Source organism: Salvia hispanica, chromosome 1 (assembly GCF_029641045.1).
Source record: "Salvia hispanica isolate PSC_SH4W2 chromosome 1, Shi_PSC_v1, whole genome shotgun sequence".
Classification (NCBI taxonomy): domain Eukaryota; kingdom Viridiplantae; phylum Streptophyta; class Magnoliopsida; order Lamiales; family Lamiaceae; genus Salvia; species Salvia hispanica.
In genome coordinates this window covers 63,461,540-63,484,094 of record NC_142692.1, presented here as the reverse complement: position 1 = coordinate 63,484,094, position 22,555 = coordinate 63,461,540, and the positions used below count along the sequence as shown (strand labels likewise).

General features: G+C 33.1%; 3 protein-coding genes, 1 long non-coding RNA gene and 1 other non-coding gene across 13 annotated transcripts; 4 read left to right on the top strand and 1 right to left on the bottom strand.

Moving 5' to 3' along the window:
• The first annotated feature begins 3,269 nt into the window (after nt 1-3,269).
• LOC125219168 (F-box protein At5g49610-like) lies at nt 3,270-5,395 on the top strand. 3 transcript variants are annotated; one of them, XM_048121066.2, is made up of 2 exons: nt 3,270-3,415; nt 3,895-5,395. In XM_048121066.2, the coding sequence occupies exon 2, from the start codon at nt 3,901-3,903 to the stop codon at nt 5,278-5,280; it is 1,380 nt and encodes a 459-aa protein (XP_047977023.1). In that variant the 5' UTR covers nt 3,270-3,415; nt 3,895-3,900; the 3' UTR covers nt 5,281-5,395. The 3 variants fall into 3 exon arrangements, with proteins under 3 accessions (XP_047977023.1, XP_047977025.1, XP_047977024.1); XM_048121068.2 differs by having other exon boundaries at nt 3,276-3,415; nt 3,923-5,395; XM_048121067.2 differs by having other exon boundaries at nt 3,276-3,415; nt 3,857-5,395.
• A 2,639-nt stretch (nt 5,396-8,034) lies between these two features.
• Nucleotides 8,035-12,207, top strand: LOC125217761 (DNA ligase 1-like). Of its 2 annotated transcripts, XM_048119288.2 has the most exons (10): nt 8,035-8,594; nt 9,601-10,066; nt 10,136-10,258; nt 10,349-10,459; nt 10,554-10,802; nt 10,871-10,962; nt 11,042-11,129; nt 11,202-11,318; nt 11,388-11,503; nt 11,795-12,207. In XM_048119288.2, exons 2-10 carry the CDS (start codon nt 9,602-9,604, stop codon nt 11,802-11,804), a joined length of 1,371 nt encoding a protein of 456 aa, XP_047975245.1. In that variant the 5' UTR covers nt 8,035-8,594; nt 9,601; the 3' UTR covers nt 11,805-12,207. The 2 variants fall into 2 exon arrangements, with proteins under 2 accessions (XP_047975245.1, XP_047975246.1); XM_048119289.2 differs by lacking the exon at nt 8,035-8,594 and having other exon boundaries at nt 9,506-10,066.
• Nucleotides 12,208-13,166: 959 nt separating this feature from the next.
• Nucleotides 13,167-13,279, top strand: LOC125185725 (U5 spliceosomal RNA). Its single transcript, XR_016134762.1, has one exon. It is a non-coding gene; the product is annotated as a U5 spliceosomal RNA (small nuclear RNA).
• A 1,007-nt stretch (nt 13,280-14,286) lies between these two features.
• LOC125218246 (ribosome biogenesis protein NOP53) lies at nt 14,287-17,589 on the bottom strand. Its single transcript, XM_048119882.2, has 12 exons — nt 17,341-17,589; nt 16,729-16,913; nt 16,608-16,656; nt 16,456-16,481; nt 16,185-16,265; nt 15,988-16,098; nt 15,800-15,888; nt 15,538-15,657; nt 15,344-15,466; nt 15,017-15,083; nt 14,818-14,897; nt 14,287-14,551 (listed from the first exon to the last, which is right to left on the bottom strand). Exons 1-12 carry the CDS (start codon nt 17,507-17,509, stop codon nt 14,545-14,547), a joined length of 1,107 nt encoding a protein of 368 aa, XP_047975839.1. The 5' UTR covers nt 17,510-17,589; the 3' UTR covers nt 14,287-14,544.
• Nucleotides 17,590-19,619: 2,030 nt separating this feature from the next.
• LOC125219898 (uncharacterized) lies at nt 19,620-22,548 on the top strand. 6 transcript variants are annotated; one of them, XR_007176235.2, is made up of 8 exons: nt 19,620-20,023; nt 20,905-21,001; nt 21,110-21,182; nt 21,308-21,382; nt 21,625-21,744; nt 21,859-21,933; nt 22,073-22,218; nt 22,377-22,548. It is a non-coding gene; the product is annotated as an uncharacterized LOC125219898 (long non-coding RNA). The 6 variants fall into 6 exon arrangements; XR_007176233.2 differs by having other exon boundaries at nt 20,898-21,001; XR_007176234.2 differs by having other exon boundaries at nt 19,621-20,023; nt 20,918-21,001.
• The last annotated feature ends 7 nt before the right edge of the window (nt 22,549-22,555 follow it).

Sequence of the window (22,555 nt, the reverse complement as noted above, 5' to 3'; positions counted from 1 at the left end):
TATCCAGTGGATTAGATTCTAACTCCTTAAGTTCTTAATACTCAAGCCCTCACAAAGGGCCCTCCCTCTCTCGAATGCAGATAAACTTATGTGTTGTACTCGCTCCTTTTACCACATAAAACTAGCTATCTCTCGATTAATCTAGTTAAACGGACATAGTTCTAAAGTTGACCAGACAAAAGAACAATAAAAGCACGCGAACAAGCAAAACAATCACAAGAGCTAGGAAAAGGTTCAATTCAATAAATCAAAATATGTTCATAATAGTTTTCACCAAAAAATCTACAAATGATGTTTAACTATTTATAGACAAGTAGTGAAAATAATAAAAGTACGAAACATGAAAGAAATAGATAAAACCCAAGGTTGAATCTTCAATCTTCAGTCTTCTCTTGCCTGGATCTGCAGAGCTACGCTCCAATGGAAGATGGATGAATTATTTGTGGAAAATGGAATGGAAGAATGTGTAGAGAGGAGAAGGATTGGAGGCTCTGAGATAGAGAATGATGAATTAAGTTAAGAGGTATTTATAGGTGGAAAATAGGTATATTTTTGATAATTTTCGTGCTCTAAATGAGAGAGATTTGGGCAACAATTTTTTTTCTTCCCTGAATATCCGCCTAAACACCGCCAGCTTTGACTGCACTGCGCAATGTTCGTAGAATAGTCATAACTTTCTCCAAAGTACTCCGATTGAGACGTGCAAGATATCCACGCGAAGCTATTTCGAAGATGAAGAGAATGATATGCATTAATCACTGAATAGACTTCAACACTGCGGGAAACTCAGCTAGAACTGAGGTTGTTGCCCCTTGGCCCTTTTTGCACATTCATCTGTCTTTTTCTATCATTTATCAACAAACACGTCAAAAATACCAAATGTATAACATATGCAATCTAAGAACATAATTTGCATGATTGGCATTTAAAATGAGTCAAATATAGTCCTCAAAACATGCAAAATCCGTGTTTGTCACCGGTGAAGAACCATATTTCTCAACATCTTCCTTGTTTTTTGGCATAGATAAATAGTCGATCATCAATATTCACTATGAACAACAAGTCACCATTTTCCGAAACTTAAAGTGGAAAAACATATTCCTTCAACCAAGAATAAACATCTTCATAGTTGTTCATCCCCCAAATAGCAATATGCAAATCATTTGTAATATCACATATAAACATAGCAAACCCATAACCATGACCTCTAGGAGGAAGAGAAAATCTAGTGCCGAGCTCGGTTTCAAGATTATAGTAATAAACCAAAGAATTTCCCTCAAAACCAGATGCCATCACGTGAAGATTTTAGTTCAAAAACTTAGCATCACCATCAATAGCGGGTCTTGGAGTTGCTGCTTTTCCACAACCCTTACATTGCTAGAATTTTGTATACTGTAAAGTGTTTTTCGAGTGCTTGTATATTGTAAAAACTCTTCGTTTATTTTTATATGAATAAAACATACTACTGTTTTTGTTACAATGTGTTATGTTTTTACATTTAATGGATGTTTTACATGTTTAAATGTATAAACTGGTTGTGGGCGTCGTTAACTTTAAGGTAATAGTCAGCTCTTAACAAAAGAAAAATCTAGTATCACAACCCAGTTAGGCATTGACTACCTATCACGAAAAGTTGAAGTGTCAGTCCGTATATTTCCAAACCTTAACGAAATAAGATGACATTAGTGTGTTATAACACTGAATGGATCTAACAGAGAAACATGTCTTAATTGCTACCCTAAAGATCTGTGGTCTAGTAACAAAGATCTTGGGTACAATTAAATAATTTGTGGCCTAGTAACAAAGATCTTGGTTACCGTCAGAAGATCTGTGGTTTAGTAACAAATATAAGTTTAGGATACAGTCAGGAGATCTGTGGTCTAGTAACAAAAAGTAACAAAGATCTTCACGGGGAGAAGGAGCAAACCATCTTAGATTCTTTGGAGAATCATTAGGTATAATTTCTCACTGTAGTATGCATGCTTATGGTTTTCAATTAATCATGTTTAATTCAAGTTAATTGTATGCTCCATATGTTGATTGCGCGAATAGAATTAGTCTAAATAGTTTGCTAAATAGATCATGAACTGTGATATATTTGTTCTAGAATTAGTCTAAATAGTTTGCTAAATAGATCATGAACTGTGATATATTTGTTCTTCTTCTGCAAACCCCATCATACATGACGTCAAGTGGCTTCCATTCATCACCTAATAATATATTATACTGTCCACTTGATTTGATGCACTATTATTAACACTAAAACCAACGGCAAGTATACGATGTAAAAATAGTATAGCTAAAGGTCAGTCTGAGATATTATTTACAAGGAATAAGATTGCAACGGACTATTGAAAAGGAAAATATGGTAATTTTGATAAAAGGAAATACTCCCTCCGTCCCATGTTACTTGCACTTTTACTTTTCGGCACGTCACAAACTCCTTACACTATTTATAGTTTAAGTTAGAATTAATGCATTTAATTAATATGTTAGTTTAAGTTAAGAAGTCCTTTATTAAGTGATGTCTCATTACACTTAAAAATTTAATTTAATTACATTAAAAAATCAATCTCAAATTTACGGCCTAAAATGAAAAGTGCGAGTAGCATGGGACGGAGGGAGTATATACAATATGGTAAGTTAGAATAGTATCATTAGAAAAGATTAAATAGTATCATTAGAAAGATTATGCATTATTTTTGTGGAAAGTTTCCAATTTTGAATTACTAAGAACTAAGAAGTAGGGATATCAGTGCAAGTGCAATCTTAAATTCACGTGTTGATTCGAATAGCTTGCTAAATTCAATGGGTTAGCATTGAATTTTTTTAACTCAACTAAATTATAACTTGATTATGCGGCACCTGAATATCCCACACAAGTAGAGTTGGCCCAATGGGTTGGACCTAGGTGCAACAATTTGTATATTATTCGGTCTGTTTGACACATAATTTGACACTTTACTAAAAATTTATACTATAAATAACGAAACAAAAAATAACCTTCAAAAATATTAAATTATTTAAACATGGTTAATCTTTTCTCATTTTGTCTTATTTTGTCAGATATTAAATTAGTATCTAATCCTATTTGAATATAATCAAAAATATAGTAATAATTAAATATTTATATTCAATAAATATAACTAATTTTTATTATTATGATATTAAATTTATTATATATACTCCATGTCAAAAGCTGAAAGTGGCCCAATAAATTCTTTAAATTAAGCCGAAATCCGAATATTAAAATTATAGTTAAAACTATAGCTCTATTAGCCGAACGGAATAGGTTTGTACCGAATAGTTAAAAAGGGTCCGCATTGCAATTGAAACCCTCTCACAACCGCATCGCTTCTCCTGTCGTCTCTCTCGGCGAAACCCTCCGGTGACGCTCTCGGAATCCGAACACAAGGTATTTCTACCGCTGGAAATTGGAATTGAATTTGAGATCTATCGTTTTGATGTTATATATTTGATTTGTGTGCTTGAATGTGGCTGGAAATTTTTTAATTGAATTTGATTTTAGATCTTTACTTTTTTGTGACTGGACGTGGCTGCAAATTTTTATTGAATTTGACATCTATCCGACTTGATGTTAAATACTTAGTATACTTTTTTGTGATTCAGTGTGGCTGGAAATTTGAATTGAATTTGAGATCAATCGAATTTGATGTTTAAGATTAGATATTTGTGGCTGTTAAATGTTGGGCTATATTTGTTTTTGGTGAATATAAGTAGCTCAGATTAATCTGCTTTGTTTTTCTTTGACTGAGGTCGATTGTTTAACCTTTCTATTTTGGTATGAATGAATAAAAAAAGTAGTACTAAAGATTGTTTTTTTTTTAATCGGCAGGCTTGTTTTTGCATCTGCTAATCTCATATTTTTTTCAGTTATTAATGAAGATCACTAACTTTTTAGAAGGGGATTCTGCTATATCTGTGATGAATAGAAATTCCTCTGCTGCCTTCAGAACAAGTAACAGACATTCCGCCAAAAAAGATCGGTTGTGGCATTTAACTGTAAGAAAACAACGGAAACGGCGTGTAGCTCTAAGAAAAGAACAGAGACATTTCTCCAAAAAGGATCTCTTGCGGCGTTTAGCTGTAGTAAAAGAACAGAGATTGAAAGATAGTCATGTTGCCGTAAGAAAAGAACGTAAACGGAAATATATTTTGGCAACAACCAAGGAAGATCTGTTTGCAAATCTGCCAGAAGATATCACAAAAGATATCTTGTGTAGACTCCCAATTTCAAGCGTTATGACTTGCAAGTGTGTTCTTAAATCATGGCGCCATCTGATTGAGGGGGATGAGTTTGGGATGTCGTATACTCCAAAACCAGGCCTAACTTACGTTTATCGAGACATGGAAATGTGGTACACTGTCTTCAATGAGGTCTTTAAGCCACTTTTCCAGTTCAGTTTGCCTTCTCACAATCAACTTTCTACTATTGACCGTCGTGTTGTAATTGCTTCAGCTAATGGTTTGCTTTCAATGTGGGATCAGTATGCTGACTATCTATTTATATGCAATCCACTCACTCGTGAGTATGCCGAGCTTCCTCGTCTTTCTACAGATAGAGTTACTTCCTTTTATGGATTTGGAATGAGCAAAATAAGTGGACAATATAAGATTTTATATGGTAATGAATATAGTTGTCATGTGTACACTATAGGAAGAGGTGTGGGGTTGTGGAGAAGCATTGCAGCACCACAACCAGGCATCAATACACTATATTATGATTATGCTGCATTTTTGAATGGAAATCTTCATTGGTTGGCATGTGATTCGAAAGGGAATTTCTTTGTTTGTTACTTTGATTTTGACACCGAGCTCTTTTCCCGTTTTTCAATTCCTTGTGATTACGATGGAAATGGCTATGGCAATAATCGGCTATATATTTTGGATGGTCGGCTATATTTATGCAATATTATAGATTGGCATCGTGTTATTATTTGGAAGATGAACAACTACGGGGATGAGAATTCATGGATAAAGGAATATGACTTCAACTTGCCCAAAGAGATTCCGCATATGTACTTGCTCAAAGTTTTGGCGAATGGTGACTTGTTGTTTGCAATATCAGTTATTGGTTATGTGTATCCAGATCGTGATGAACTTTATATCTACTCCAAGAACACCGGAGCACTTGGGAAATATGTGACAAATTATAATTTTGAACAATGGTCTTCTTCTAATATTGGTGTTTTTACCCCAAGCTTGATTTCACTCAAAACCATGGGGTTCCATAATGTTCAGTCGGTAAGTTTTAATTAGTCAAACATAAGAATTGGTTTTAGTACTTTTATTGATGTGTGCTGTAACAGGTTCTTATGTATTTTGTTTATTTATATGATTCTTATTTACAAAATATCTATCTAATTTGTCATCATTTGTTATTCAACAAATTTCTATTCTATTATCTTATATTGGTTGTGATTGTAACTCCCAAAAATTGCATCGTGTAATGGTGTCAAATTTGTATGGTTCGATCTTTGAAAATCAAGTAAACTAGAATAACAATTAATCAAAACTAAGTATATATAATGCTACATGGATTATACTTTTAATTAAGAAAACTAATAATAAAATTAGAGGGTATTAATGTCAATTCTCTCATTAAAATCAACTTAAAACTTTAAATTACGTAACTCTCTCGATTTAAATTATTTTTTCGCAAAAAATATATAAAATTAAAGATAATTTTATAAGGTCCAACGAGATTTCAATTGCATATGTTCCGACGACGTTCGGATGATGAAATTTTTGATATTTTTTATTTTAGTTTTCGAAAATGTTGATAACATGATTTTTATCAACAAATACATGTAAAAATCTCAATAGAACCATGTAAAAATCTCAATAAATATGTGTTGATATTTTCTTGTACTAGTATTGATATTCTTATGTCATATTGTTGATATTTGTAATACACTATGTTGATATAAAAAAACATTCACGAAAATTATCATATGATAACATAATGACGATATTACCCTTTTTGTTGACATTTTGTCTACTATTTATTGAGATTCGTAAGATTTAATCTCATCCACTCATTTTAAAATCTAAGGATGGAGATTTGGTCTTAATTTTGGATTAGGATGCTATAAGCATTAGAATATGAACCTTAACACCCCCTCTCCATAGCACGGTACAAATTATTTTCATTTACTAATTTAAAAAAATGCACTCCCTCCGTAGCTGAATCATATTCCTTTTTGGGTTATCCAACTGTAGCTGAGTCATTTTCTTTTTTTGGCAAAAATTATTTTATTCTCTTAAACTTTACTCTCTCTTCATCTATCTACCTTTTTCCTTTCTACTTTATTCTTTTTTTACTTAACTCATTTAAAACAATTTTTCTTAAATCTCGAAGTGAAACATTTCCTATCCGGAACAAGATTTTATTATATGCTTTTATTTGTGAGTTGAGTGGGTAAGGAATAAAGTAAGGCATAATAAAGTAAAAAATGTGTTAACTAGAATAGGTAATATCCTATTTATATACTAACACTTTATTACTCCCTCCATCCACAAAAATAGAGCATATTTACGTAATAACTCAGTAACTAAATTTGGATCATCCATCTTCTTAAATTATGTGGCTTGATCCCTCATTTTTTTCCTTAATATTTAAATGAAAAGAACAATTTTGACCTTTGAATATAACAACTCTCCTCACGGTTATTCCTCTCCACCTATATGAAGATCAATTTCTTTCTCTTAAAATAATTAAAAAATTTAAATTTATTTCATAACTTTTAAAATTTTAATTATTTTTTACAAAAAGTATATCAATTTAAAGATAATTTTAAGACTATTCCAACGAAATCCTAATTGAATAGTATTATATCAAAGGCTGAAAAAAATGATATTATACGTTTATAAAATGAGATGGTGTTGTTGATGTTGATTGAAACTATCTTCATAAATAGATTAGTCATAAATCGTAGTATTCATTTTTAGGATTTATATTCTTTAAGCATGCAATTATGTGTTAACATGTGAATATATTAATCTCATAATCTGTCAAATACTGTAGATCCTATATCTGATTTATTTGTTTTGTACAAGTCTTCCCCTGTGTAAGGGAATTCAAACCCCAGCACAAAACCGATCTTTTTTTCCTTTTCATTTGTTCTATTAAATGACTTTTATTATTCAAAAAAGGCTCTTAAATTTGTATATTTTTCCGATCTTTAAGTATCTTCTCAACTAATAATTCATATACATCGGTTATTTTAGGATATTTCACTCATAAAGACATACTCTCTATATTCATGAAATATTGTCCAAGTTTGACTCGACATAGGTTTTAAGAAAAGTGAGTTGAATAAGTTTGTGGAATGAGGGTCCTGCATTTATATATTAATTTTATAATAGAATGTGAGTGTAAAGTGTTAGTGGAAAGTAGGATCCATTTACCAAAAATAGTAAAAAAGCAAAGTGGATAATTTTTCATGGACAGACTAAAATGACAAAACTGGATAAATGGATAACATTTCATGGACGGAGGGAGTGACAGTAAGTGTATTTTTTATATATTCTTTAGAAAATACGAATTCGATGTGATGTCGTATGCTTCTTTTTAGATGAACTCGCTCATTCAATAACTAAGATTACCTAAACAAACTAAAACATACTCCCTCCGTCTCATTAAATATGCAACATTTGAGAATCAGCACGAGTTTTTATATAGTGTTGTTTTATGAGTTAATGAAGAGAGAGTAAAGTAAGAGAGATGAAAAAGTAAAGATAGAGATGTTTCCATTATAGGAAACATTTACATTTCATTTTTAATGGGACAAACTAAAAAAGAAAACGTTTCATTTTTAATGGACAGATGGAGTATTTTAAAATGTTGCTGGGCCAATCAAAGCCTATTTGTAAACCAACCACATCTAGTCTAGGCCACCATTATTAGGCGCCTCTCCAATTTTTTAGGTTTAGATTAGTTATTAGGTTGATAAGAAGCGGCGCTTCCTCTTGGTATGGCAGAGTATGAATGCCAATACAACTCCTCTTCTTCATTTTCTCCTATAAATACAAGTATTTTTTGCATTCATCCTATTTTCATCTCCCATCTTCATGCTTTTTCTATCCACTATTTCTTCTCCAAAATCTAATGGAATGAATGCATGCAATCTTTATTTTTTCTAATGGAGGCATTCAATCCAATGCATTCAATCTCCATTGTCCTTGAAGCAAATTATCCATTCAATCTATATTGTTCCTCAATCAAAGGATCCGTCCAATCTCTATTTTACCAGTTTATATATTACTTAAATATTAAATATTATATAACATTCTTTGCTAATTGGCAATGCATACCATTTTGATATTTTGTTATGTAATTAATGTCACTACTTTTAATCGGGTCAAAATAAAGGAAACGATGTTTAATTTTGGCGCGGATCCTGGATTCTAACCGGCACATGCCTATCACCTGATCACTTCTCTCTCTAGTCTCTCCTAGCTAGAGAGTAGAGAGGATTGTGTTAATTTCCTACTACTTGTTTCTTATTTGTGCTTACCATCGGGATCAGATTGTGTTGTAGGATTGTGATCGCTTCACATTGTCTCATCAGGTAACTCTCCATCTTCTTGTGTTAATTTTTCCCCTTTTATTCGTATTTTTAGATCAGATGGTTGGAGGTTAGGGTTTGATACTTGTATTTTCTCTACTAATGAACTCTGTTTTTGGAATTCTCGTTGAAATGTCCATCTTTTGTTTCCATTCGTATTTGTAGAGCACTACTACTACATGTATGCTTGTATACATGTGGAATTTTACCATACTTTGACAATAAGAGTAGTAGGTCTTACACCATGAAACTTCTAGATAAGAGTAGGAATTAAAAAATACACCCAACAGGTAACCTTCATTGAATGCATATATATGCATGTAGCATCTCCCCAACTCTCTCTTCCACACACACACACGTGCATTCACTTGTATATATGTCGGCCCATGTTTGGTTTTTAGGTTCTACTGTATTTTACAAATTAATTGCCATCATTTATTATGTAAACTAATTATGCCATTAGAGAGATTCTCCAAGATTTAATTTCTCTGCCAAGAAATCAGAAACCTAATATGTATCTGTAGTAGGATGTTCAGTTACCATATTGTGATGTACACCATGATCCTGTGCTTACTGTTCATCATAGAGTGCGATTGGAATTGCTGCGCAAATTGGAATATTCAAATAATTTGTCCTGTTTATGGAATTCTCGTTGAAATCTCCATCATCTTCTGTTATTCCACTCTTATTTGTATTTGTTGAATTGTCACTATGATTGGACTGTTGGAGGCGATCAGACTGCGGGGGGCTAGTGAGCATTGTTTAATGCTTTTATTTTGCTATATGTGCATCATTTATGTTTTTCTGCTTTTGGATCCTATGTTTTTCATTTTCTCCTTTGGTGGCCCATTAACTAGGATTTTTGATGTACTATTACAATTTATATGGTTGTGTATTAATATGTTATCTAATGGTTCTTATGTTTTCTTATTTTATTGTTTTGTCCTTCTAATCATAGATTATATAATGGATGGTATGTTTTTTAATCTAATTGTTCATTTTCCTACAGTATGGCTTCCCCAACCACACTTGTCGAACTGAAGAGAAGTCCATCTGATTACACTCTATCTAATGTAGTACATTGGGAGCTTGGTGGTGATGTTCCATTTGTGTTTCTGGCCAATTGTTTGGTTGCTGTGTCAGAGGCAGAGGCGGCTGAGCATGATCTACAAGATATTACTTGCAATATCTTTAGGACGTTCATGAAGATATCTCCTCAAAATTTGTTTGCAGTCCTTTCTATACTTGCAAGGACTTATGTTGATGGTGATAACTCTTACACAATTGAAGCTTCTAAAGATGCTATCATCGAAGCAATCGCTGCATCATCTAACAAGACCCCGGAGTTTATAAAAGATCAGTTGTTGGAGCATGACTTAGCATTTGTTGCTGAAGTCAACAGACCAGTAGAGTTAATATTCAAACGTGAAAAGCTTACCGTTGAGTATCTTTTTTCAAAGATCATCGCATTAGTGGTAATAACTCATACTACTATTTTATATTTTATAAATACTATATTAATGTATTTTATATCTTCAATATAGGAGAATGTCAAAAGGAAGAAAGAAAAAAAAACAGTTTGGGCTAACAGAAACCTGTATGCATTGCTTGGTATGTTCAATCATGCTTCGGAATTTGAAGCTGGGACCTTGGTTCGGCTGCTACAGGTTTATAATCTGGCTGATTCCTCTTTTTGAGAAGTATTCTAATTCGACTTTATTAGCATTCTATTTATAGTTCATGTTTATTAATTGCAGCCCATTTGGAAAAAGGTTCCTGAGAATGTGATTCTGCATGGCCTCGCTTGTGCTACTGTGTATGCACACATTTCTCCTGAGGACCCTGACATTCCTCTGCATCTTGAGAAAGTACTTCCTTTAGTAATTGTTCTAGTTAATTCTCTGTACAAATTGTTTATCTTGATTGTCCCGATTATCATCAATTTTATTTTTCCATGTGTAGGCTGTAGATCTTTGTAACCGAATTTATCAATTGCACAAGTCTTTTCGAGCATTTTGTGATGCCTTTTGTCATCCCTATCCATGCATTGGATATATGTATCTGCCAGAGATTATAGGATTTGCTCCTGGCATTCCTCTAAAGTTGATGGAGGCTGAACCTATACTTGACAGATCCGAGCTGTTTCAAATATTTGGGTCTAATGATTTCACCTATGAGTCTAATGACTATGGGGATGTAATACGTGCTCAGGTATGAAATAACTTTATTTTATATTTATTTTTAAGAAATTTTTTGATGTTTTGCAATTTAATGTGCAGATACATGGTCTAGAAAATGGCATGATTGAGATATATGTGGATAATGTATTGATCACAAACCGTTTTCCCGATATTCTTGCCATAATGAAGAGGTACTTTTTACTTGAATGAATTAATACGTTGTTTATCGTTATTTATTTATGTTTATTGACATTTATCTCTTAAATGTAGAGTAAGATCCCAGAATATGAAGTCCTTTATAATGGATTGCAAAGTTTGCGCCTTTGATGAAAGGAGAAAGATTAGTTTATCGATTGAGGTACATCTTTTGGCTTTAGATGCATTTAGTTATATTTCTCTCATTTATCTTACTTTGTGTTTAAAATGGCAGGATCTTCCCAACGCACATTGGGAAGATGCTGAAATCATTGTCAGCATTGTAGTTTCGGACATTCTGTACTTGAATGGAATGTCATTCTTGCAAAAGCAACTCCAACTTCGCCATCAGGTTTCATTTCTTGTTTGGTTGTCCTTTTTTGTTTGTGATAACTGTAATCATGCCTTATTTTGTTTGTAGATGCTTCAAAGATTGTTTACTGGCAAGTTGGATTCATCATGCAAGATTGCCGCTGTCACACGATGCAATGATCTTAAGCTTCTTAAAAACTTTCTGAAAGCTTCTGGCAAGTCCAGGTATGTTTATCTTTATGCTTCCATTTTCTTATAATATAACTGCCATTCTATCTTTCAGTTTATAGTTTTGTCTAACTACGATCTCTTCCTTTGCTAGCTTAATTGTGAAGTCTGTTTCTGATAATGCCACATATGAACCTTAAGTTGTATTTCAAAATTTGGCTATTGATCAATTTAACTGTTATCGTTGAACTGAATTGGTATTCACTATGTGTTGTAAGACTTGTTTACTCTTTTCTGACTCTGGGTTGTTATTGTTCAACTGAATAATTTCAAAATTTATTGATTTAGCTACAGATAGTGAACCTAGTAAAGAAGCCAAGGAGTCTACAACTGGAGATAGTGAAGATGCTGCCACAGCTGGAGATGGTGAAGCCACAGCTGGAGATAATGAAGATGCTGCCACTACTGGAGATAGTTACTAAATTTTGGTAGAGCTTGACTAGGTGAATCTGATACAAATTTGATTGGATGAGGCTGTAAATTGGGAGGTTTGAGACTTATTGAATTTGATGTCTAAGATTTGACTTTTGGGGCTGTTAGATGTTTGGCTACATCTAATTTTGGTGAATATAAGTAGCTCAGATTTGTCTGCTTTGAATTAGTGCAAACGGTGTCCATTGTTTGACCTTTCTAAGGTTTTAATGGGCAAAGACTCTGTTTTGTAATCTTTGCTATGTCTATTTTATTCTAATCTTTCATCTTCTAATCTTTGATATGTCTGTTTTCTTTTCTTTTATGGAAGTCGATTCTGCTATAACTAGGGAAGAAGGGGGGAACAGGGGGTGAAGGAGGGCGCTACATAATCATTACATAGATGTGACTGAAAATAATTGAGAAATAATTAGAATCATAAAAGGTTTTTTGTCGTCCCATTAAAATGAAAAATGCTATCTACCTACCTCCACACAGGAATTATCAATTGGTGAGCTATGAACTTTGTGCTGTTATAATTATGTGCTAAAACCTAAACTCAAAATAAAGACAATTCATTGCTCAATAGTTACACATGTATGTCCCACCTAGTCCACCTTTTTTTGTCTTTGTCATGAGAAAATATTTTATTTTTTGAAGAGAAAGAACAATGAGTAAGGTAAGTATTTAGTTATTTTAGTACTCTGTGGAAAGAAAGTGGAAAGAAACTTTTCAAATAAGTAAGGCGATATTTTTATTTGACATCCCAAAATGGAAAAATGTCCTTATTATCCTTATTTTTATGATAAGGAGAAAGTATTTTGCATTAAGAAAATAGTGTGATTGCTAGTTATGACCATATTTTACCAATTTATGTGCACACAAGACTTAATTGTCCATTACATTTACAACTATAAACATACAAAACCATTTACAACTTCAACACCTTATATAAACCTAACGTTTTATTATTAATTTTTTTATTGATGAACACAATTATGTTACCAACAATATTAACTATTTTTCACATAATCTTTTATATAATACTAACAGTTAATATTATGTATACATTCAATATTAGTGTTTGTTTGTATTGAATTTATTTATGTGTCTTCTTCTGCTTATGATATTTTGTTGAAAATAATAATTAAGTAGTAATTATTACATCTCTGTGAAATCAACTCTTAAGTACTCCCTCCGTCCTACAAAGTTTGTCTCAATTTGATCTGGTGCGAGTTTTAAGAAATTGTTTAACTTTGTATTAAATGAGGGTGCTATTCTTTTGCCTTTTACTAAAGAATACCGTGTGCTCATCGCTAATTAAGCACGCTTATTTTTGGAGGGTTGTCTTTTATAGGATAACCAAAAAAGAGAAAAGAAAAAAAGACCTAACTGTGGAAAGTAAACATAAAAGATATTTGTTATGTACTCTCTCCGTCCCCAATTAAGAGTCACACTTTGACCAGACACGAGTTTTAAGAAATGTAAAGAAAAATTGGTTGAAAAAATTAGTGGAACGTGGAACCCATTTTTTTATATTGGTTTTATAATAAAATGTGAGTGAATTGAGTTAGTGTAATGTGAGACCTACTTACTATTTATGGTAAAAATGAAGTGTGACTCTTAATTGGGGACGGACTGAAATGAAAAAGTGTGACTCTTAATCGGAGACGGAGGGAGTATCAATAAATCTATGTGACCAAATTTTGTACAACCAAATTCTTGTTTATTTGACAAAAAAATAGGTTTATTTATGAATTTAATTAAAATATTAGATACATATATAGTACATGGAAAGTGCATAATATTGTGGTTATATATTTATGATTTTTTATAATTTTTTTATTTTTTTAGAATTATATATGTAACTAGTGCATACTTTAATTCAAATTTTAAAAATAATAGAAAGAAAATTCAAATATAAATATAAAAAATGAGGTTAAAGGCTAATAAGTCTTTTTAACTTATCCACTTACTATATTTATAATTTTAATATATAATTAATACATCAAATTATTAATATAACTTTATTTTGGTTGTACAAAATTTGGTTGTTTATCATTGCGCAGTATCTAATATGGTCAGTGAAGAAAATAGGTGTGGCATGACCACAAGATTTACACAAGTGACGCACAAGCAATATGCATAAAATCGAAACGCATCTCACATTTGGAGACACGAAATTGAAACATGTCCTACCTTTTATAAACACCTATTAAATTATTTATAATAATTATGCACTGTGACCTGATCATTCTTAATTATGAAATGGGCCTGCACCATCGACAGTTCTTAGTAAACTCCCAAATATTTTCCAACCATCTCAGTAAGCATACATAAATTAGTTTGGACAAAGTATAGCAAAGAGCTAAGAAACTACAACACTTGCATATACTACATTTCAATAACCAAAAAGGTGCAGTATTGTAAACATTATAACATACAAAAACGAAAATTAAAACATATAAAAACGAAAATTTTAGTGCGACGAAAGGGGATATTTCTATTTGGTTCTAAACCAGCTGTTGATTTTCCCTGCTATTTAAACCGTTGGAAGAACAGCTTCACTTTCTCATCTCGCTATCTCGACTCTACATATTCCACTTCGTCTTCACAAAGAAACCATTCTACCTCCTGCTCAGGGCGATCGATAGATATCATAACAAATGTTAGACACTCAAATCAGCAGAAGAAGAATAAAATCCAAAATAAAAGCCCTTTTAAAAGCAATAATTGGGACGTAAACATTTGGGGTTCATGTATGAACTCGAAAGGGAAAGTGACAAAGCAAAGCATCAAAACAAAAGCAATCGATACACGAAATATCAAAAGATAATTTACTAGACCTGCAAAAAGCACTTAAAGCAAAGCATTTTTGCTAATAAGAGAGTTGAACTAACCTGCTACCCTTCTTTGTTGGGATAATCAGTCCTCTTTTCTCTAGGCTTTTGTAACGATCTCTGACTAGTGTACAACAGCCCTATTTCCAGAAGAGATGCATATAAAAACAAAACAGCAAGTCATTAACTCATAAATGTCGATAAGAGAATTATGTTCGTTTAATTTGGAAAAAGAAATGACAAAAGCCAAATGAAAAACCTTCAACTGCCGAAGTGAACCAGTTTTCTCTTCGGTCAATAGAACTTGGAGTGGAGAAGGCTCAAATCTGAAACAGAGGATACATAAGACATCCAAGATATTGATACTTCACTGGAATACTTCGTTGCAATCAGAAACAGAAATTGACTAAGAAAAATATGATGCAAATATATGCAAGATAAGATATAAGTTGATTAATGGATTAGTATAAGTGAAAATTATCAAGAGAACATTTAATCCATGTAGTTGTGGTAGCTTCCTATTTCAACAGAACTTCATATACATGGAAGATAAAAGGTTAAACAAGTGTATTATCAAATGCCATACTTGTACTTTCCCAAGCGAGATGGACGAGCTTTCAATCTTTCTTGTTTGGCAACAATCCTTCGGAGATGTCGGTTATGTTTCTCTTCATCCTCTTTTGCAATTTCTTCCATTATTTCAGGTAAACTGCAGAGAACCAAATAGTGATTTTAAGTAAAGCACGCCTATCTTGGATTGAAGATATATTAGCTCTTTACCTGTCTATTTCTTTTGAAAGTCCCTTCACTTTTTTGTCTTCTGCTTCAATTCTCAATCGTTCCTTCCTTCTAGCCCTCCGGTTAAACTCTACCCTTGTCACCCTTTTGGTTTTCTGAGAACTGCTTAGTTTTCATCACAATTACCATACCGGACATCAGAACCATTATTTTACAAATCAAAGCAACTAGTTCAATTATCCTTGCAGAAAAAGGAAACAAACATAAGATGATCAAATGGAACCAAGGCAAAAATGACTATCACCTCTTTTCTGCATCCTCGTCTCCTCCATCAGCCTGATTTTCATTTTCATCATCATCGGTACCATCCGCATCTGCCTCAAGGAAATATTTCTGACGCATATAAGAGGGAAGTGTAGAAACTTTCATAAGCACATAAATATGTAGACGTAATATTCATTTCAAGTAACCAGTTCAGGATGAGGTACAAACATATTCTTCATCAATAGCTTCACCAGGGACAACTAAAGGGATGGGTTGAGGCCCCAATTCATGCTGGTACATTTTCTGCATTTCATCTGCAACAGCACGAGCTAAAGCGTCCTATCATAATAGAGTACAGGGATCAACAATTGATATAAAAAGAAAAAGAAAAATGATGAAATTACATAAATAAGATAGCTGCCAACCTGATGGCTCTCAGGGTGAGGATTGAATGAACATCCAGGATGTTCAACCTCAACAGCAGGAATAATGCAAGTCTTGGGCTTCTGTCATTATTAATTGTTAATTAACCGCATAGATAATAATCATCAAGAAGTTTTTGATGCATATAGAGACAACTCAGAAACTATCAAAATCTAGACATACCGCTCATCACATAATGCTTCTTGAACAATATAATTATATAATTTGGCTACACATGCAGACACCAAAAGTGCACAACCAATAATGTTATACCTTTTTTATTTTTGCCTTCACTCCTTCTGCAAAAGTGAAATAGCAAGCCCTGTTAGATATAACAAATGGTCATCCCAAACCATAGTTGAGAGAAATAGTGACCCATATGCATGAATTTATGCACACACACACACGGGCGCACATAGAGTTACCTTTCTCTTCCCACAAGTCAAGAACTCCAGAAACATGCGCACTTTCATCCTGAAATGGTCGGATTAAAAATATAAGAATCATTTGCAGACTCAGTCTGAAGCAATTCGAGACAAAACTAACCTTCACGTTGCCCTGTGCAGCATCTTCATCTACTGGTGTGGATACAGCTTTACCCTTTCTCTTGGACTTTTGCTTATTCTGTGTAGAGGAAGGAATAGCTTTAATAAAAGGGTTTCTCTGCAACACACTATCACATCGCAATACTTTTTCTCTGTTTTTCTCAATCTTCCGCTTAACAGAAAGATCTGCAAATGAAAATCTCTATTTTGTTACAATCTAATCATAACTCTCAAGAAGAACATCACAACAAGGCCTATAGTAATATATTATACTCCAAACAGTTCATTAAGAAACAAGCTAAATACACTAGTGAATCCAAAAACCATCAATAACAAAAGTACTATATACTACTAATAGCTAGTTTCAAATAAGGAAAAGCTAATACTATCAATTACACAGCATTTCTAGAGCAATTCATGACTCCATACAGCCGACTATGGTGCATAATTTAGAGGTTATTTCATCAAAAAACCTTTCTTGTTAAGTTTCACTAACTCACAAACTGAATTGGGATTCAAATTGGCTACTAAGGATTAGGTTCAATTGAAATAAAGGATGTCCGCCCTAGTTTTGATGTATTATAAATGTAAGAATGAAAGAGAAGTTTGATACCTCTGGATTTATCAAGGAAGAAAAGAGAATCACTAGGGACATCAGCTAAAGAACCACCGGAAAGAGCATCTTTTGTGGTTTTATCATAAAAATCTTCAATATCTTCAGTGCTTATGTTGGCCCTCCATTCTTTCTTTCCCTTCCTTGAACTCTTCGGTCTCTTACCCATCGCTGCAGCCTCCTTCTCTCTCGTCAACAACAATAGCTTGCGGCGCCTCTCTTCTGCTTTTAGGGGTTCTTTCTTTTTTATTTAATAATAATAGTACTAATTTTTATTTATATTAGTACTGCCTCCGTCCTCCAAATTTTGATACCCATTTAAGTTGTTTGACTTTCTAGTTTTCTAAGTATTTTTGTACTTTTGTAAATCAGTATACGTACTCCACTAGTTTTAGTTGAACTGGGCTTATATATTTTGGGTCGAGTTTAGAAATCATTGTTACCCATTGAATAAATTAAAAAAATAGTCTATTATAAACGTCACGTATTTTAATAAAAAAAAATGGTAATTAGATTAAGTAACATAGGGAGAAAATAAGTACGTGAGAGAAAGAGAAATATGGATAAAATATGAGAAAAAGTTTTTATTTTTTGAAATGAGACTGTGTTTTGTTGACATTTATAAATGATAAAATGAGACCATTTTTCATGGATAAGAAAATAATGTATTATCACATCAATTTTATAAGTTTATTTTAAGCATTCACAACTCTCACATGCCATAAATTAGGTCATGCAAAATACTAAATTACGAAAACAATTAATAGAAAAGAAAATAGGAAAAAACAACTCATAATTTTCAAACTATCATACCACGTACGTGCTTGAATTGAGCACTTAGAGTATCTCCAAGGGGAGAAGGTATATACTCCCTCCGTTCCATAGTAATAGAGGCGTTTCGTTTTAAGCACTCATTTGAAAAAATAATAGTAGTAATAAATAGTTAAAGTTGAGAAATAGTAAAGTAAGAAAGAGAATATTGTAGAGAAGACTCTTCACTACATTATTCTCTCTCTTACTTTACACTCTCTTCACTTTAACTATTTATTATTATTTTTTCAAAACGAGAGCTCAAAACGAAACGCCTATATTACTATTAAACGGAGGGAGTAGAAAAGATATATTATGTCTATACCTTCTTAAAAAGTGAAATATACCCTTCTAAAAAGTAACACATTCCGAAGGGAAAAGGTGTATAGAAAGGTAAATTATTTTTTAAAAATAAAATAATAGTACAAAATGCATTAGAAAATATAAAGTGTTAATACCTTCTCAAATGCATTTCTCCTTGGAGAATGGTTTTTCATGAAAAGAAAGCAAATATGGTAGTTATAAGATTTTTACCTCTCCATTGATAGGAAGGTAAAAATACCTCTTCAAAATGGGAAAAAGTATAATATCTTCTCAAATATCTCTTCCCTTAGAGTATGATTTTTATGAAAAAAAAGATAAAAATAAAAATGGTAGTTATATTAGTTTACCTCTTCATTTGCCTCTCCCCTTTGAGATGCTCTCAGCAGTCTGCACATGCAGCAAAATCCACAGTTCCTGACCTACGTTACTCGCTCATAATCATAGCAGACAGTTTGTGTATTAAGTCCAAACAAATAGTATTTCCTCTATTCATTATTAATTGTTCTAATATATCTTTTTCGTTTGTTTGTAAGAGAATTGTTCAGCTGAGCGACTCTATATGAGCGCTAGCTGAGCGACTGCTGATGTGTAAATGAATTTTCCTTAATATTCTCCATTCGCTCCAACGTCATCAATTCTCTTTATTTTATTTTCCTATTATCTGTTGTTCTGCAATTCAGTCTCCTTTCCCCTTTGATGCAGCTCTTTCTCCCCAACCAAATCTCTTATGGCCTTTGCACATCATCCTCAAGAGGACCTATCAGGCTCCATATCAGCGATTTTAAATTAAGAAAATGCTCTTGATTCGTTGATTAATATCCAATCCGTCGTAGACATGTCTGCCGCCACCATCGTCACGAGAGGAACACACTACAACAAATCTATATTGTAAGGATGCAAAATTAGAGACGCAGTTACTTGCATTCAAAAATTTTTAAAATGACTAAAATTTAAGATGAAAAAAAGAAGTGTTCTTAAATTCGAGACGCATTAATTAAATGTGTCCTTAAATACGTAAATTAGAGACGCACTAAGAAAGCGTGTCTAAATACCTGGTTTATTAGGGACGCATTGAGTAATAGCTTCTAAAAGTCTATACTGTACTTGAATTGGGAAAACAATTAGCATTTTTTTTTAATCTAAAAAAGATTGGTAAAATATTAGGGCACATTTTATTTTTCCAATATCATCTCTCTTTTGCAAAACACAGAAAATTATTTTCTTCTCCGGCGAAAGTCGCCGCCGGTTGGTGTATCCTCCTTCCACCCTTCACATCTGATTCTCCCTCTTACTGATTCACGCTAACCTTCCCCTAATCTGCCCTCATTTTTCCCTCATTCATCTTCCTCCAAATCGATCAATTCCTCCTGAAATCGCGAATCCATCGCCGAAATCTGCCATCTCTCGTTTGAATTCCCTCTCCGATTATACGACGGCGAGTCTTTCCCGCATCATCACAATCGGTCGAACGCTACTTCTCACGAAATTTTCTCGGCCTTCGACCTGCAGCGCGAGCTACCGTCGTCGACAGCTTCCAGCTCCTCTCTCGGTAAATCTCAAAAAAATTTCCTCAAATTCTGATCCATTCTCCCCTCGCTCCTCACTGTCTTCGGCTGAAATGACCGCCGCGACAGAACTCTCGTTATGCTATATGTGGAGGTCTTGTTTTAAATATGATGTTGAGATCTTAATCAGATATGTCATCAATCAAGTATCAGTTTATGATTAGGTATGCTATTGTCAACTCCTTAAAATTAATATAAAAATTTCTAGATTCGGCAGAAATTGTATACTTTCGATGTGTCTAGTTTTGTAGGGGAGCTGAATTTAGATCATTTTGTTCAAATTAGGATAATTGAGCATAATTGATGTAAAACTTGTTTGGAATTTACTTATGAATAATACATGAATAGCGCTATAATACCCTTCATTAAAGCAGGTCCTGCTGTTTTTGCTTGTGCTACTGAAACTGTTGCAGTGTCTGCTTGGTTGTACGTTAAAGAGACACTATATGATATTAAATTCATGAAACTATTACCACTATATATATATTTCCAAACTAGATAATCTTGGGGCAACCTGTGTTGAGTTTTCCTATCCAAGTTGTACTGAAAAGTGCAGATGTTATTTCTGAATTAGTTAAAGATGGTTTTGTATCTTGTTAGCTTATTGTTTAGGTTACTCTATTTTCAATACATACAACTCACCACCATTGCATATTTTGCATCTATCTCAGTTTAATTTGCATTGAGGAAGTTTCGTTTATTACAAATGACAAAGTTTTCTAGTTCTTGCCAAAGATCACTTCATCTTTGTTGCAAAGTTTTAATTATAGAGCTTCCCAAAACATTACATCCTTCAGAATCTAGTTAGTTGTTGTGGTCATACAACTCTTGCCTTACTTCTATGCTCATTTTTTGAAGTATGTAGTGCATTGTGATAGATGAAGCTGATAGGATTCTGGAAGCTGATAGGATTCTGGAAGCTAATAGAAGAAATGAAGTAAATACTTAAAATTTTACCCAAGGTACATACATATCACAAAAGCTCGATTTCTAAATGCCATTGCGATTGCTTTCATCTTTGTATTTCTTTTAACTTGGATGATCTTCCTAATATTGATGCTTGTTCTCAGACTGAACAGGAACTCTACAATGAAAGTTGAAATTTCTGCTCACGACTCTAAGCATTGGAAGATACTTTCTAAGGTTAGTTAGCTTGATTTTATAGATATTTATTATATTTATATGTGAAACATCTCTCTTGTTGATTTATAAGTGTATATGAGGTGGGGAGCAATGCAGAATTGATGTTAATACAAATATTTTTACAGTAAAGCATCTTGCTGGTTCGTGAAAATGGACACGCCATAACACTGGGTTGCTTTATTCGGGAAGAAGTTAATCCGGTAATTCTGCTTTTGTAAAACAGTAGCCCAAGCAGTTAAATGCATTATTGGAGGTCGTTGATCCAAAATTGCTGACATTATCGAGCATGAAAAGGCTAGACAATAGAAAGTCACTTGTGCTTATCTTCTCTTGCTTTTCATCAGATTGCAATGTGCTGTCACTAATTTTATGTGATCATATTGTTGTTTCTTCCCATTGAGATTTATTGTGTCCTAAATGCTGAAATTCATGTATGTTGCAGGGGCTCAAGCTTATCCCTCTGAAAAGGTCACTTTTGTGTATGTGATGCAAGTTGTTGGTTCGGTTATGACTAACAAGTACAATGATGGATATCAAGATGCAAAATATTATGGAGGATATAGTAAGTGGAGTAGAAATCTACCTTCACATTTCTTTTGCTGCTTTATACTTATATGCATTTTTAGCATCCCCCTCCACTTATTCTCCATTATGACCAAGTTTTATGAAATTTCAGATATATTGACATGCTGAATTGCTATGCCAGAAGAATGCATGGAAACATTTTGGTTTGACTCTACAAAATGGGGAGGTAATGGCGTTTCATTCTATATTCAGATATATATTTGTCTCCCCTTGCATGAGGATAGAACATGGATTACTTAAATACATTTGCATAAACCAGATATGGATATTAGTGAAACTTATCTGAGTCGTATTTTTCATCACAGTTAATGCGCAGCCTCTATCAGGATCTCTGTCAAACTTTCATGTTTACACTGCTTTACTTTCATATTACAAGGAGAGGACTTGACCTTTATCAAGACCAAATGCCAACGAGTCTGAGACAATGGAGTCACCACATACTTTGTTCGTGGTATAATGCCGTTACCCTTTCCCTTGATTTATTGCATCAAAATATTTGTTGGTTGGTTCTTGTTATGGAAAATTGGATACCATGTACTCTTCTTCTCCAGTGTTGTTTTTTCATGTATTAATTTTCCACTATTCATTATTTTTATGTTGCCAATGCAGTTGAGATGCTGAACCGAGACCAGAGCTGAATGTCTTGTTTCTTTTGCCCTGTTTTGGCCTTGTTTTAGTTGATGGAAGACTGTATTTTCTAGTATATGTCTTTCTATAATTGTAAAAAGCTTGGATGCTGACTGCAGCCTTTTTGAGATAAATGAAATTATTTTAGTTCTTATTCGGTC

Coding starts and splice junctions, on each gene's coding strand:
- LOC125219168 (XM_048121066.2), top strand. CDS start 3,901: ATGAAGATCACTAACTTTTTAGAAGGGGATTCTGCTATATCTGTGATG.
- LOC125217761 (XM_048119288.2), top strand. CDS start 9,602: ATGGCTTCCCCAACCACACTTGTCGAACTGAAGAGAAGTCCATCTGAT. Junction 10,259..10,348: donor CCTTGGTTCGGCTGCTACAG/GTTTATAATCTG, acceptor TATTAATTGCAG/CCCATTTGGAAAAAGGTTCC. Junction 11,130..11,201: donor AGATTAGTTTATCGATTGAG/GTACATCTTTTG, acceptor TTAAAATGGCAG/GATCTTCCCAACGCACATTG.
- LOC125218246 (XM_048119882.2), bottom strand. CDS start 17,509: ATGGGTAAGAGACCGAAGAGTTCAAGGAAGGGAAAGAAAGAATGGAGG. Junction 15,467..15,537: donor CTTTCAAAAGAAATAGACAG/GTAAAGAGCTAA, acceptor GGTTCTCTGCAG/TTTACCTGAAATAATGGAAG. Junction 15,084..15,343: donor TCTCGCTTGGGAAAGTACAA/GTATGGCATTTG, acceptor CCTCTGTTTCAG/ATTTGAGCCTTCTCCACTCC.